The sequence below is a fragment of the Mytilus edulis genome, chromosome 5 (genome assembly GCF_963676685.1).
Source record: "Mytilus edulis chromosome 5, xbMytEdul2.2, whole genome shotgun sequence".
Taxonomy (NCBI): domain Eukaryota; kingdom Metazoa; phylum Mollusca; class Bivalvia; order Mytilida; family Mytilidae; genus Mytilus; species Mytilus edulis.
In genome coordinates this window covers 2,951,684-2,968,984 of record NC_092348.1, presented here as the reverse complement: position 1 = coordinate 2,968,984, position 17,301 = coordinate 2,951,684, and the positions used below count along the sequence as shown (strand labels likewise).

Genomic DNA, 17,301 nt, shown 5'->3' with positions numbered 1-17,301 from the left:
TATGACCATTTGGTCAACTTCTTTTTGTCGTTTTTTATTAAATGACTGGATCGTGGACAAAAGGAACAATATCTCTCGTTGAATAGGAACGCTGTATATATTTTCACACCAAATTAAAACGTTGTAAGGACTGGAATGTAACCACCTGGGTTATTTTTACTTTTATTGTACGATTGTTTATCCAGATTTTCTGTCTTGTTTTGATTTTGAAACTTATCCGTTTCTCAATAATAAGGTGATGATTTGACAAGCTATTAATTCAATAAGAGGTCCTCAGAGCCTGGTAGCCAATCACAATTACTTAAATTATCACATGACATATAATCGAGGATAAGAAACCATTCCTTTTCTTTCATGTTTTTGTGAAATTGACTTTGGTTGCTTGTCAAGTTCGTAATTGATAGAGTGTCTCTTGTTCTATGATATAAATCCTTCTGATTTGTTTTTGTACAATAGCCAACATGCAAGTGATACAATGAAATAGTCCAGTCACTTCAAGTGTAATCTGTTTTCCTATTAGATTTTACCTCTAAACAAACATAATCAAATGTATTGTGATACACATTAATGGACTTGTCTGTTCCGACCACTAAACTTGTTAAGAAATTGACGTTATATAAACATGGTAGATTACTGATCAGTTTCACAGACAGGAAAGCAAAGTCCAATTTCTGACAAGAAAAATTTTCAAAAAAGAAAGATGTAGATTTGTTTGACGTTGAAGACTAGAATTTTAATTATACAAGATGTGACCTGTCTTTCCTCTTTAGAAGGTTTTGTACTGCACGGCTATATGACAGATCTATTGAAAAAAATAACTTTACTATAAATAATTTTTTTCCTTGGTCCTAATGTTTCTCTCCATATCTTATCTCACATTTGAGTTGTCTTCTGCCATAGCTTGTTATTTCATTTTGTATCCTAATGCAGGCCCCGAGCCAGGAATTACCAAAGGGGGGTATTTGGACTCACAAACTAAACTTTAACAGTTACAATTCAAACAGAATGTTGACTTAAAAACAGTTACAATACAAACAGAACGTTGACTTAAACAGTGCTTATTTTCATGGCGGGGTTCATACTAACCCCTGAAACCCCCTGGCTACAGATGTGTAATGTAACTTCACATGTACAGGAAACTTGTTCTTTCCATACAGCTGTAAATTTTCCTCAATACTTTGATATTTTGACAGAAAACTTTTGTTTAAATTCAATAGTTTATAGTTCTTTGATATTTTTCTAAAAAAAGATTTTCTATTTCAAAATGTATTTTCTATTTGCTTTTGTATTAATAGAATGAAAGAGAAAGAAGAGAGTTAATGCATGACACATAGTACAATATCAAATCAAAGGAACATTGCTTTCATAACCTCTTTGCTTAGTTTGAATAAACTACATCTTTAGATTTAACAGGAATCATCTTTAGTTTATACTCTATGACTGTATATTATAGAAATTTGTCTTATTTTTTAATCCTGGTCACGGCACCAATGTAGTTTATGCATTGCCTCAAAACTTTAAATGGTTAATGTGCAGTTCTCAACATTTTAAACTTTCAATTGACAGGTGAAACATTTGTAACCAGAAAAATTACTAGAGCTGTAGCAAAAATAGTGCTTGGACAACAAGAAAAAGTAGAACTAGGAAATATAGATGCCAAAAGAGATTGGGGTCATGCTAAAGACTATGTAGAGGTATGTCATTTCTTACTTCAGGTGTTTAGTTACACGTTCATTTATCAGTTTACAAATGTTCAAAAGGTAAGGGAAAAGAACTGTGAGTCCATAATTTTGTTACTGTGGAATCGCAAAATAAAATGTCTTATTGTTGTCTTGCAATGGCTTTTCTGCAGAAATCTTATTTTTAACTGCATCATAAGAATTCTTGTAACAGGCATGACAGGTTGTTTTTGTAAGTTGCTATAAAAAAATAAAGTATTGAATTTTTAATAACTTCTTGTTTAAAAAAATTAAGAAATGATAGATCCAACATTTGAACTTTGTAAACCATGTATACAGAAAAGATATCTTGTATTAATATTAGCTTTCACATATCAAAGTCACAATTAATAATGAAAAGGATATTAAAGAATCATATTGAAACAAGAGCAGTGCTTCGCATTTATGGTGTTGAATATATTGTATTTGATACTGCTCTTGAGGTGTTGACTATATTTGATACTGTACTTGGGGTGTTATTATATAACAAAGAAGTAACAGTAAACCTTGATGATGAATTTGAATCTGATTAAATTCTGTCATTTCTTCCCCTTTCATATGTCAGTCTCAAGCCTTAATTGTAATGCATATCTCCTCTTCTCCTGACAAAATGAAAAATCAACTTGTTATATTATGAGAAAAAACATTGTTTTGTTGTGGATCAGTCTTAGTTTTCTTCAGTGGAACATTTACTAACTAAACAGTGTTAGTTTCTTGAAATAACATATTGAGAAAAGACAAATCTTAACAAAAATATGTATCGAGACCAGGATGGGGAGATTAGTTTTCAAACGTAAACATTCGGGGTTTGTATATAAATATTCTCCCATTCTACTTCTTCCTCACACAAAACTTGTAAATTATGAGGATAGAAGTGCAATAATTCTGAAATAAACAATTCTAATGTTGAATGATTATTTTTTTAATTTTAAAATTAAATTGTGAATGGTGGTTTAATCTAATAACTGGAACAAAAAATGAGAAATTATAAGATTATGAAGTTTTCGTTCCATATTTACCCTTTTATGTCTGGAATTTTAAAGGCAGAAATATATAATGGATGTAATTTAGTGAGGATAGTTGGAATATACCTAAAGTTGTTTTTCATCAGTATGTATGTATGAAATTTTAAGACTAAGGTCAAATTATTTAATTATTGGTTGGTGCACACTGGGGTTGGATGCCCATGCCCAGTTGCAAATATTTTCAAAACTATATCATGAAAATAACATCTTAGAAAGATATTAAAACAGTACAAAATTTGAAATTTGATGATTTTATTCTATAAGTCAAATGAAAAAATGCATTTTGTTAAACAATTATTATGGTCTGACAATGAAATAAGATAAGAGTATTCCACAATAATAAAACTTCATTGTCATGTGGGAGGCGTTATCACAATATCACTCACTATCTATTCTGTTTTCAACAGCTTTTAAAATATACCAGCTAAAATTATAGTATTATAATTCATTGAAGTTCATATAGAGTTTATTGTCAAATAAAACATGTATTGTTAAAATGTCTTCATGTAATAACTAATGTTACTTGAGGTACCTTTTAGTATTTTGAACATAAAGTATGGTCATTTATCATTCAAATTGAGAAAGGCATATGATGGATTAATCTATTTTGTATTTTTAACTACTGGTATTACTAGCATTCTTAAACATAATTGATATTATCAATTTCAAAATATTTCGTATGGTTCATAGTTGAGAAAATTTTATGTATTTTTGAAAAATATGAATAAGTAGTAATTAACATCATTTACGCACGATAGTAATTTTGTGGCAGAAAAAAACAAATAACTATATTAATATTGAAACAAGTTCATATCAAATACTTTTAGAGTGTGCAATGCATAAGTTTTACATATTGAAATTTTAATAAAAAAAATCCAAAACAGTGCCAATTTAAATCTCTTATATGCTGCTATAGTAGTTTAACAACATATAAAATGCTATACTGTAAATTCAAAAATTATTATATTATATCCATTTATCAATTCATTGCAATATTTGAAGAATGGACAAAAATGCGAAACTATTTTTTGTGATTACAGGAATACCTGCATACCTATTTAGGTAAACCATAATGTATAAGATATCTGAATGTGAGTTCTATATAATTATTGTGATATTCACCTTGTCGCATTATTATAATTTAGCTATAAAAAAAATTGAACTTGCAATAATTTTTGAATTTACGGTATACTAAAATTAAAATAATCCCAATATAATACATGTATGTCCTATAATGTCTAAACCTAACCTTGTCCTGAACATGCATGAAATATTTGCCACTGGATATTAAGCAATCAACAATCAATCAATATAATGTGTAAATGTTGTGTATATTTTGTGTAAATGTTGTGTATATTTTGCAGGCTATGTGGTTGATGTTACAACATGATAAACCAGAAGATTTTGTGATATCTATGGGAGAATCACATAGTGTCAGGGAATTCATAGAAAAAGCTTTCAAGGTTGTCGATATTGAGATAGTGTAAGTTCTATTGTTTAGAGATATTGTAATGTGTTCCATGAAAATTTTCTCGAAGATTATAAAAATATAAATCAAAAAAAAAAAATTGATGTATTTCAAATTCATTTTGCAATTTGTTTACAAGTCGCAAGAAAAATTATTGTTAGATATACATTATATTGTTAATAAAATTTTCATTATTTTAATATTTATTAAAAATGAACCTTTATAAATCCATGTAATTGGATGTTTAAAAACAATCAATCGTTCTTAAATCTTGTATTCTATTATAGCTGGGAAGGTGAAGGGCCGAATGAAGTCGGCAAAGACAAAAAGACGGGAGCTGTCCGAGTGGCAATAAATGCTAAGTTTTATAGACCAACAGAAGTTGTAAGTTTCTTTTGGGGTTTAGGTTTTAAATTAGATAATTATTTATTTATTTATTTTTTTGCACATAAGAACTGTTTCGTTAACTGGATGTTAGTTCATCTAACAAGTAAATGATGGGAACAGTCAGTAGTTCAATGAAGCCTACATTAAAGATTTGCCTTATTTTTTTAAGAAAATAGAATAACAAACAAATGAAAATATGGAAAAATTCTATGTTGAAATTAGGATTTGAATTAATGTGATAAAAAGAAAAATAGTTTTCATTTCATTTGAAAACCATCAAAACTTCCTTAAGATAAATGGCAGTCCCTGTAATAGCATTTCTCTAAACAGGTGAATAGCACAATCAGTTCTCTAAGTTCAATAATGTTATAAACAATCCTATTTGTTAGATATATCAGAAAATAAATTAAGAGGAAATCTTTTGCTTCAATTGATGTTTATTTTTAAGACGAAAATTGTATTTCCAGGCCATTTATAATTTGATGAAATTGTGTCTTCCCCACACACAATGTATGTTTACTCTATAGAGAGAAACATTCATAGCATAGTTAGTGATCACGGCAATATCTTGTAACGTCTCAGTTTCTCAATTGTTATTATATTTTCTTAGCTCAAACGACTCATTTGCAACAGTTTTGATTTCTGGTGAATTATCTTTTTCTCTGGCTTTTTGAACATTGTTATAAGTCTTGGTGCAGATGACTTTTTCTCCTTCTGATTGGGATAAGAAAAACAGATGGATGTCATTGCGGGTTGTGTTTGATGGATGAGGTTCACGAATCTAGAGCTCAGGTGTGAAGGAAGAAATTAATTTTCTGTACATTAAGTAAACGAATTCTTTGTGTGTTACTGATGGTCTTAATGAATATAACAGGTCTAAGATAAATTAAGTTGGAAGAAAAACCTGTTGAAAGGTTGTACACAAGATGAATAGTAGAAAAAGTGGGATAAAGGACGTTTTAGCATGGGAAAGTCTTCATTTGTGTCTGAAATTCATAATGACTTGATATTATTTTAAAAGAAATAAACATGGCTTGTTTATTTTAGAGAAGGAAATTATACAACAATTTGAAGGGAAAAAAATGTTTAACCAAAAATAAAAAAAATAAAATATCATTGCTGTCTGTGATGAAATTTTCAATGTTAGTCAAAAGTTATGATTTATTATTACAAAATGTAAGAAATGAAAATTATATAAAGAAAGCATATAGATAGTATAACAAAGTTGACTAATTTTGTCATCTTAACTTCAGATTCTCAAAGATACTTAATTTTCTTCATTATGATTTTTTTTTTGTCATTGGAATAGATGAGTAAAAAAATTAATTAAAATAAAAAGGACTTAGGATAAAACAAATCAGTTTATTCATTTAGTTCAGCTTCAGGGAGAAAAAAATAAAGGATTTATTTTTTTAAGATATATTTATTTTTTTCAGAATTTAGAGCAATATTTTGTATCCCATTAACAATACTTATATTCATGTTTAAAAAAGTGTTTGCTTAGGGATTTTAATACTTACCTTAATAATGAATGACAAATAAAAGTAATAAGGCCAGGAGATAATGTAAGCCATTTGTTTTATGTGTGTTACATGATAATTCTTGTCACTTTTTATCATCCTGAACTTCATCATCTTGAACTTCATCATTTATCATGTCCTTAAAAGGTTTTTGACAGTTTGGTGTTATTTATATAAGCTGGATGTTTATTTTTGTTGTTTATTTTATTGTTAATGTGGTTTGAGGTTGAAAATAACAGAATGAACATATTTTTTTTATTTTTTGCGAGTGAAAATCGGTTCAAAATTTTCAAGATTTTTTTATTTTGTTTTTGGAGAAAAATCAGTTAAAAGTTTTCAAGAGAAAAATATTAAGATTTTTTAGTTATTTTTTCTTTTTTTTGGAGGGGGAGGATCTCAGAATTTTTTGATCTGGACATTGAAAAAGTGCTGTCGCATTTAGGCATGAGCCATAAATACAATACATGGTATTTTGTTTAAAGATCTAGAGATGGCTGTGTATGAGACAGTCTAGATTTTATTTTATTTATTTATTTAAATGCTTGAAAGGAAACCATGACCAGAAAACTATGTTCTGTATAAAAACATAAATAATTAGCGTGTTATAATGGGAAATTATGTTGTCATTAATTTGACACCATTGGAATGTCCATCATCAAGACTTAATTACTGACTAATTATCCTTGTAATTAATACTACTAATTACCTAACATTAGTAGAATGCCTGGGAAGATACTACAATTCTTCATGGGAAGTTGTAGAGAATTTCTATGTTATATATATGTTAATACAATACACAGCTATATACAAACATTTAGGTTACAAAGAAAGTTTAAGGTTTTCACAAATCCAGTATATTATACATAGCTATTTACAAACATTTAGGTGACAAAGAAAGTTTAAGGTTTTCACAAATCCAGTATATTATACACAGCTATATACAAACATTTAGGTGACAAAGAAAGTTTAAGGTTTTCACAAATCCAGTATATTATACACAGCTATATACAAACATTTAGGTGACAAAGAAAGTTTAAGGTTTTCACAAATCCAGTATATTATACATAGCTATATACAAACATTTAGGTTACAAAGAAAGTTTAAGGTTTTCACAAATCCAGTATATTATACATAGCTATTTACAAACATTTAGGTGACAAAGAAAGTTTAAGGTTTTCACAAATCCAGTATATTATACACAGCTATATACAAACATTTAGGTGACAAAGAAAGTTTAAGGTTTTCACAAATCCAGTATATTATACATAGCTATATACAAACATTTAGGTTACAAAGAAAGTTTAAGGTTTTCACAAATCCAGTATATTATACACAGCTATATACAAACATTAAGGTTACAAAGAAAGTTTAAGGTTTTCACAAATCCAGTATATTATACACAGCTATATACAAACATTTAGGTTACAAAGAAAGTTTAAGGTTTTCACAAATCCAGTATATTATACACAGCTATATACAAACATTTAGGTTACAAAGAAAGTTTAAGGTTTTCACAAATCAAGTATATTATACACAGCTATATACAAACATTTAGGTGACAAAGAAAGTTAAGGTTTTCACAAATCCAGTATATTATACATAGCTATTTACAAACATTTAGGTTACAAAGAAAGTTTAAGGTTTTCACAAATCAAGTATATTATACATAGCTATTTACAAACATTTAGGTTACAAAGAAAGTTTAAGGTTTTCACAAATCAAGTATATTATACATAGCTATATACAAACATTTAGGTTACAAAGAAAGTTTAAGGTTTTCACAAATCCAGTATATTATACATAGCTATTTACAAACATTTAGGTGACAAAGAAAGTTAAGGTTTACACAAATCCAGAATATTGAAAAAAAACTTATTGACATGTGACTTAATAAGTTATTGATGTACCGTAAAATTGAATATTTTTTAAAGCATGTTCCTTTGTTGATGATGAAAATATTCACTAAAAAAGTGAATTGGCACTAAACACCTAGTGATATGCATAAATGAATGCAGACTCTACATAATTGACATTTTGAAAAATACAAATTTAATTAAGTGGAGAAATCTCAATTGCAACGAATTGATTTCTGTCTTATAAAAAATACTTTAGATGTTGATTCAGGGTTACTTTGTATTTTAAGAGTGATTTTTTTACTCAGATACAGTCATAATCTAAAACCAACAATTTCATTATAGCCATGCTTATTCAACAAAAGATTTGTCTAAATAGCATTAATATATTTGACATTTCTGTCCAAGTTAGAGGACTCATGAATAAAAGTACATACATAATAATTAATTGGTGATTTTACCATATGAGTTTCTTGAGTGGAGGATATTTATAACTTTTTATATTTGATTATTTCAGGAATTCCTTTTAGGAGATTGTACTAAAGCTAAGACTGTGTTGAAATGGGAACATAAATATTCATTTGATGTAAGTATCATTAACATCAGGATCTGGAGGACAAGGTCTTTATTTCTTTGTCTTTTTTAATTTTTACAAAGCTATTTTTCTCTATTTTTTGGCCAATTTATCTCTATTCTGTATATTTTATTACCCCACTATATTCTATTTTTATGAATTTTTGCCTTTTTTTCTCTCCATTTTTGTGGCATATTATTCTTTAATCTGTAAGCCCCATCCAGACACTCTTAAATTAAAACCGTTTAACTTTGTATCTTCTTATGCCAATTTTATAATGAATTAAAGGTTATGTCATTGAGACAGCAACCCAACAACATACATTCCATGAAATAGCCATCTAGATGTCAGTTCCTATAACCAATGCTTTCCTGTCATCTTATTACTAGTGTTAGTAGTGACTGTGGTTTTCCCTTGAGTATATATGATTATTTGAGTTCATTGATACAATTATGCTGACACAGTTATGAAGGGGATATTCTCATTAAATGGGCAGGAAATATGAAGGTTAATAAATAGTATACATTATAATAATAGGGCCAGCAGGAGCCCACCTCTGGGTGTGGGCTTTTCTTGCTGCTCTGAAAACCCTGTTGTGGTCAGATCTTGTACTGTTTTCTGCTTTCTGGTAGGGTTGCTGTCTCTTTGGCAGATTCCCTGTTTCCAATTTCTATTTACTTTTTGTCAAATGCATACCTTGCTTACCTAACTGATTGACTTGAATTTGAATATTGTGTTAAATGATCATAAAAATATGGAAATGTGGTATGATCCCAAAATAAGACAACTATCGATTGAAGAAAGATGTGAACCATCTACAGGTCACTCAACAATGAGCAAACCCATCATGTATAGTACATATATAAATGGCCTTGTGATTACAAAATATGTATCAATCAAAGATGAAAGCAATGGTGTGATTTATACATGTAAACATAGGTCTTTAGCTACATCCTTTTCATTAAGAAGTTATTTATTGAAGATTCTTCTTTGAGAGTCTTTTCATCACTGTTATTTATTTAATTCACGTATTACTGAAGGGTTATTCATATATCAAAATGAAATATCTGTATAATTAAATAACAAAACATGACTTGTTAACTTTTCAAACAAGAGTTATCTCTCTTTGTTCTGGTGATTAATGGTTATTTTTTGTATTTTTCAGACTCTCGTGACAGAGATGGTGAATTCAGATCTGAAACTGATGAAATCCAATCCTATTGCATAACATGACTTTTACATAGAATTAGTGGGATCTTATGAAATCATGTTTCTGTCCATTACAAATTTTCTCATGTTATCTTAGTGTGGATTCAGATAGATAAGTTAGTGAAAATTATAAAGATCTGAAATTGAATTAAATGTGCAGGGTATCTGACCTAAAATTGAGTGTGACTTTGAAAGGTTGTAACTGTCCCATTTTTCAATGCTCACTCAATTTTTTGTTGAAATTTCAAATGAGGTCAGGGTTAGCTTGACCTTTTTCCATTATTATGATCATGAAGAAACAAATCTAGTATCATTGCTCTTTTATTATTTCACCATTTTCTCAAGATATACTTAAAAAAAGAAAGGTTAAGGCCCATAAATAGCAATACTATATCATATCATGCTGAAAATATGCAATGGTCAAGGCGTTTTTTTTCTTACATATATATCAGAATGCTTACATCGGATATAAATAAGAATATTTGTAATGGTCAGATACTCCCTGTTCTTAGGTGTAGTGTCCATTATTTGATCAAAAATGAATAGAACATTATTTTTATGTGCCTTTTTAAAGTGTAAAAACATTTTATTACAGGAAATAAACGTTCTAATTGATATTGTAGAAACTCATCTTTCTCTCAATGCAGAGGGAACCTTATCCATTTCCCTTTCTGAACCACATCCCTCCCCTACAAGCTAGAAACCAAACTCATTAAACATGTTCATGATGTTCAGATAATTTGTCTTCAAATATTTGCAGAATAATATCAGAGAAAGTATATGGAAACAAAGACTTTCAAGATAATTTAATATTTTATTAAGAAGCAAAATAAACAAGAAGCCATTAATCAATCAATTAATAGATTACAGAAATACGAAGTTATGATCAGGAAAGATTTGCAATTGATCTTGCTAGTTCAGAGCAGATGAGTTTCTACAAAGATATTTTATTCATAGGTTTTATGAATATTGACTTGTTATGTGATATTATTTTTTTAAATGGTATACAAAATTTTTCACTTTTTTATTATTTGTTATGAATGTGCTACATTATTATATTCAACAGTTTAATAAATTGATACTTGCATATCTCCTTAGTTACCAATTTATAAAACAATCATTTTTCTGTATTTTTGTTGAAACAAAATTATATAATGTTCACAGGTTCAAAAAATATTTAAATATGCTGTTTTTTTCAAAAAATAAGGGAGCAAAAATAAAATAGAGTTATCTTTCTTTGTACATTTAATTCTTTGTGGGACCAATCAATTAGTAGTTTTTTTGTCACTGAGGGATATGTATGTTATACTATGTGTTTAGTTGATTAACACTGTTCCATAATTTATCATGTGGGGGATTGGAATGCACTTAGATTCAATAAAGGTGGATGGATTTTCCTTAAAATTTTGTTAAAATTATGAGTGAAATGAAAATCTTTATTTAATGGTGGTCTTGCAAAAGTGCCTCCTGTACCCTCAATGTGTTAAATTTTGGAACAGCCAAAAGTACAATGTTGTGCATTTAAAAAGTTGTTTATTTATTTATTTAGAATCTCACATCGATAAAAAAAATTACAAGAAGTTCCAATTTATCATATATATCCATACAAATATTAATCTTCTGAGAAAACAAAATGATCAAATATAAAAACTTAAAAGTAAATGGGTCTATAAGAGTTTGTATTTTTTCATTGATCTAAAGGTTGACTAAATTATATGATATCTTATCAAACTCATTATTTCTCCTGTGAAAAACTCAAAAAACTAACACAGAAAAAGGGAAGATTAAAGTAAAGAAAAACATCTGCAATATAAAATTGTTTATTGGATAGGTATTATAAATTTGAACTACTTGTATATAATAAGGCATAATACTTGTTTTACCCATCTTCCCTAGCCAAGGGTTACAATCTGACCTATTCCTTGTACAGATTGTAACCCTTTGCTATTGAAGATGGGTTTCGCAATAATTAACGGTATCATGTTGATACTTAGTGACTTCATAATGGTCAGCATTTATATATTGGATGAAATATGGATTTGATTTCCTTCTAGATGTGAATTATAATTATAATCGATTGTCTAGTTCAAACTTCCTAGCAATATTTTGTTTTGGTGTAAATCACCCTCAACACAGTTGTCGTTACATATTGTTATTGTTCCATTCTTTTTTTCTTATTTTTATTCTTCAACACATTTTTTCCATGCTATTTCTCGGATTTGAATGGACCAATGACCAACTATACAATAATGTGGACCACCATGAAGTTGTGCACGAGACATTGGAATGGTTCAAAATGGCTGTTACCATGAAAACAGCAAAAATGTTAAAAAAAATCTAAATTCTAAATCCTTTGTTATAAGAGCCAACATATTGAAACTTTATGCAAATGTTGGCAGTGGTGCCCTGTAAAACCAAAAGTACTTAGAAATTCTGAAATGGCTGCCATTGCCATGGAAACTGGAGGAAAGTTTAACATTGACTCTAGGAAAAAAAAACATTAAAGCAGCATTTTCTGCCAAAAATGTGAAAAAGAGGGTATAAATTAAGTGCTGTAATTTTACTCATTCTAACGTCCAGTTATACATAATGACAATCAATGACCACCTTTGCCACCAAACAAAATGTCCAGAATATTTCAAGAACAGATGGGATTTAATGGAATACTCTGTACCAATTGTCTATTTATTAACAATGCTTACAGAAACTGTTATAATCTGTTCTAGGCAATCAGAAATATGTATTTACTTCCATTATAGACCATGAAGATTATAGGTACTCCATGATCAACCCCAGGTTCATTGTCAGTTGTTGCAATTCATTTTGCTAGTTTTGTACAATGTGTTGTGAAATTGTTTATCAAATTTAATTCTTTAAATTACAGAACAAAGTATTTATAGAATAGATGAATTAGGTGATTCATGCAAATGGTGATATCAACTATTTATGGGAGCTTTTCAACAATAAAATAATGAATTTGTAACATTGTTTCTCAAATGTTGTTATCCACTCTCTGCCATTAACAAATTTGTGATTCCCTGTGATCAGTTTTTCTCTCCACTACCTTACACATACTATGAACAGATAACAAGACATTCCAAAAATACTTGACAATCAGACAACACCAACCAACAATACATCAGGAAAGGTAACAAGAACAACTAATGGTCTGAATATACTGACTTGGTACAGATATATAATGCAGGATTATTATGTACACAAAGGCCTCCTTCCATTTGCCCATCTAGACCATATGTTGTAAAAGTTATTAAACACACAATAAGAAGTACAGTGCACCAAATCGAAAGATTGACCACCAGCTTAAACCAGCTTGACTTGTCACAGACACATAAATATGTTATAGGGTTAATAAACTCTCCCTAAACCTGGATTATTGGAATCAGCACAACATACAACAAACTGTTAAACCAGTTGGAAAAGTCTTATCTCAACAAATTGATAAGAGCACTTTTTGTATTTACGCCAGACGCTTGTTTTGTCATCAGTGACGCTCGAGTCCAAAATAGTTAAAAAAAAAAAAAAGGCCAAAAAAAGTATGAAGTTAAAAGAGCATCGAGGCCCAGAATTCCTAAAAGTTTTGCCAAATACAGCTAAGGTAATCTATTCCTTATTCAAATCGATACAAAGCACCAAATTTTTTTTAGCAAAACTGAAAAAGACACAAAGATACATTTCTGAGAGTCAAGTCATTAACAAGTAATAAAAAATACTCGTGCATCTCAGACTTAAATATCAATCAGTACACATCCAATGGTCTGGATTTTTGTGTAAAGATGTCATTTACAGTAGGAGACAAAAATGACATTGTGCATATTTAGGCCGATGAATGTACATATGTGCATAACAATAATATTTACTTGAGTACAGTGTTTAATTGGTTACCTTTTAGAATAAGATTATTTAAGGGATTGGTAACGAAATAACGAAATCCTAGCAAACGAGTTGGGATATATAAAGATGATGCCAAAGTAATCACCGTGCAAAAAAAGGAAAATTAACGATTGGGAACGAAAAATCGTCACTTTTGTTGTACAGTTTTTTGTAAAATTTCCTGTGTATCGGAAATATCTAAATCTGGGATTGGACAGTTATTACTGTTTAAGCCCCAGTCCCACTAGACCACGATCGCACCACGCTCACCGCGATCTAAAATAAATTCAGATCGTGGTGAGGTCGAGGTATGAGCGGCATGAAAATGTAAATTTCCGTTGCTTTCACGATGCTATTACGCCACTACAACGATCCCGCTACGACTATAACACGTTCTCACCGCGTTTATTCTGCGACCTCACTACGCTTATCAAGATCTTTCTACGCTCATCAAATTATCACTACGACTATACCACGAGTTATCCGATTGCAACACGATCTTACCACGGCGCTTCTACTTCGATTATAGCACGTTCTCACCACGATAACACTGCGTTCATACCGCGATATTACTGCGTTCTCAGCAATAACGTCAACACCGTGTTCCATATCAATGCTGTTCCATTCCTTCTATTTCTGATTAATACGGAAACAATACAGTCATGCCACCAAAATATACTAGAACACGTGGGCGTGGTGGTAGGGGTTGATGTAGAAGCAGAGGGAACTCTGATAGTAAGGGATGACATCAAAAGTTCAATGAAGAATAAAAAACTTAATTCACATAGTTTTTTCACTGAACAGCGTGGTGTAAACGTGGTATATTCGTATTGGAAGCGCAGTTGGGTCGCGGTGAGAACGTGATGGTCGTAGTAAATAAATAAATAAATAAATAAATAATCTTTATTTCAAGAGGATGATCCCATTAGTTAAAACTAATCTTCCTGAGAGTCCTCAAAATAATAATAACATATTTATAAGTACATAGAGTATTATAAAGTTATATTATACACAATATACAATTGTATTTAAATAATAATGAAAAAGCATATTAATTTGCACAATTGATGAAAAATTTGTAACATTTTGTTTTAAAAGATACAAGTGTATTACTCATTTTTATTTCATTTGGTAAACTGTTCCATATTTGAGAACCTGAATATGTAAATGTTTTCTTTAAAAAATTAGTTTTTGGTTTTGGAAGATTTAATACTTTTTCATCAGCTGAACGTAAGTTATAATTTTGATTATCAGTAAAATGAAAATTTTCTTGTAAATAGTTAGGAACCATACCATTTAATGATTTAAATACAAGTATTGCCTTTTGGTATTGAATGCGTTTTTCCACATTTAACCAGCGTAAACTATTAAACAATAAACTGGATGATGTCATTATGTCAGCTTCTACTATAACCCTAGCAGATTTCTTTAATAACTTATTAAGTTTATTTATTCCACTTTCACAACAGCTTCCCCATATATTGCAACAATAATCAAATAATGGCAGAATATAAGCATTAAAATAGATAATACGTATATGCATAGGTAAATATTTTCTTATCTTTTGTAATAAATTGATTCTGTTTGATATAGTACATGACATTTTATCTATCTGCTGATTCCAATTTAGGTTTTTGTCAATATATAAACCAAGAAGTTTTTCACAGTCTACATTTTCTATTTGTTCATTTGAAATATTGATATCTAAACTGTTTCCAGTTGAACAAAGTCTTTGTTTTGAACCAACAATCATTGATTTACACTTTTTGGCATTCAATTTCATACAATTTTGCGCACACCAGTTTTCAATTACATGAATATCATTTTGAAGGTTAGAAGTTAACTGAAGTAAATTATTACCTTTACAATGTAATGTAGAATCATCTGCATATAAATCTATTAATGAATGTTCTATATTAAGTGGTAAATCATTGATATATAAAATAAATAACAAAGGGCCCAGGATAGAACCTTGTGGTACCCCAGTTTTTATGCATTTAGTATTAGACATGACGTTATTGACCTTAACTTGTTGGCTTCGTTCAAACAAGTATGACTTAAACCAGTCTAGTGTACAATTTGAAACATTATAATATTCAAGTTTTTTCAATAAAATTATATGATTAACCAGATCAAAAGCTTTCTTTAAATCTAAAAATATAACTCCGTTTATCTCTCCATTATCTATATTTGCCAACCATTCATCTACTAATTTAGTAAGTGCAGTAGTACACGAATGTTTAGGTCTGAAACCTGACTGTGTAGTATTAAGAAGGTCATTACTATTTAAAAATATATACAAACTATTAGCTATATGTCGTTCTATGATTTTTGAGAGACAAGGCAAAACTGCTATTGGTCTATAATTATCAGGATTACAGGCATCGCCACTTTTAAAAATTGGGCAAACTCTTGCAGTTTTAAAAATACTTGGAAATTTACCACTTTTGATGCTTAGATTAAATATATATGTCAAGGCTGGTGCAATGACATCGCTGCACATACTTAAAATATTTGGTCCGACATCATCTAAACCAGTTGCTTTAGACTTGTCAAGTTTTTTTAAATACATGTTTACATCTAAAATACTCATTTCTGGTATAATGAATTTTTCACTACCCGTTTGTAACTTTGATTTTACAAATTTATTGAGTGCATCAAATCTGGCACCATCATCATTATTACATAACTTGTCATCAACTATACTTTCAGCAATATTTGTGAAATGCACATTAAATGTATTTGCTATATCAAATACATTTAATGTGCATTTCACAAATATTAATTAATTATAAAGTAGTGAGGTCGTAATAACGTCGCTGTGAAATCGTAGCGCAGTCTCTCCGAATAGAATCACGCTTTCGCTACGCTTCGCTACGATGATAATTTGCGATCTTACTACGACCTTAGTGTGCTCTCACTACGCTTCTACTACGACCTGATGTCGCCACCACCGCACCACGATTGTTTTGAACATGTTCAAAGTTGGCCACGCTCATCACGATCTTGGAGACCTCACCACGACCGTGATACTACCTTACTGCGATCTACACGATCGTACTACGATCATCAAAATTTGCATTTTTTCACAGATCGTAGTTCGATCGTGGCCTAGTGGGACTGCGGTATTATTTAACTTATTTAAAGTAAGTTCCTTGTGGGTACTGTTTATATTTAACTTATCTAAAGTTAGTTCCTTTTTGTAAATATTAGCAGATCATTAAGAACTCTTTATTATTCAGCAATATATATCATTCAGATAACGGTTAGTGTTGTAGAGTTTGTGAAACAAAATGAATTTAGACGGGTCTTTTTTGAGTGTGGTTATAAATTTTTATTCATAACGCTACCGCAACGCGATGTGTGCCCAAAATAAAATCTACAACCTGTCGATCAACTTGTATTGCCGAAACGTACATAAAAGAGGGACGAAAGATACCAGAGGGACAGTCAAACTCATAAATCGAAAATAAACTGACAACGCCATGACTAAAATGAAAAGGACAAACAGACAAACAATAGTACACATGACACAACATAGAAAACTAAAGAATAAACAACACGAACCCCACCAAAAACTAGGGGTGATCTCAGGTGCTCCGGAAGGGTAAGCAGATCCTGCTCCACATGTGGCACCCGTCGTGTTGCTTATGAGA

At 30.0% G+C, this 17,301-nt stretch overlaps 1 protein-coding gene across 1 annotated transcript in view; it reads left to right on the top strand.

Moving 5' to 3' along the window:
* The window catches only part of LOC139522763 (GDP-mannose 4,6 dehydratase-like), a 31,864-nt gene extending 19,127 nt beyond the window's left edge, over positions 1–12,737 (top strand). Inside the window, exons 7-11 of the mRNA XM_071316264.1 lie at positions 1,567–1,694; positions 4,108–4,226; positions 4,499–4,595; positions 8,489–8,557; positions 9,711–12,737. Of these exons, the coding sequence (XP_071172365.1) occupies positions 1,567–1,694; positions 4,108–4,226; positions 4,499–4,595; positions 8,489–8,557; positions 9,711–9,773 (476 nt within the window). The 3' untranslated portion in view covers positions 9,774–12,737. The remainder of the gene's footprint in view (positions 1–1,566; positions 1,695–4,107; positions 4,227–4,498; positions 4,596–8,488; positions 8,558–9,710) is intronic.
* The last annotated feature ends 4,564 nt before the right edge of the window (positions 12,738–17,301 follow it).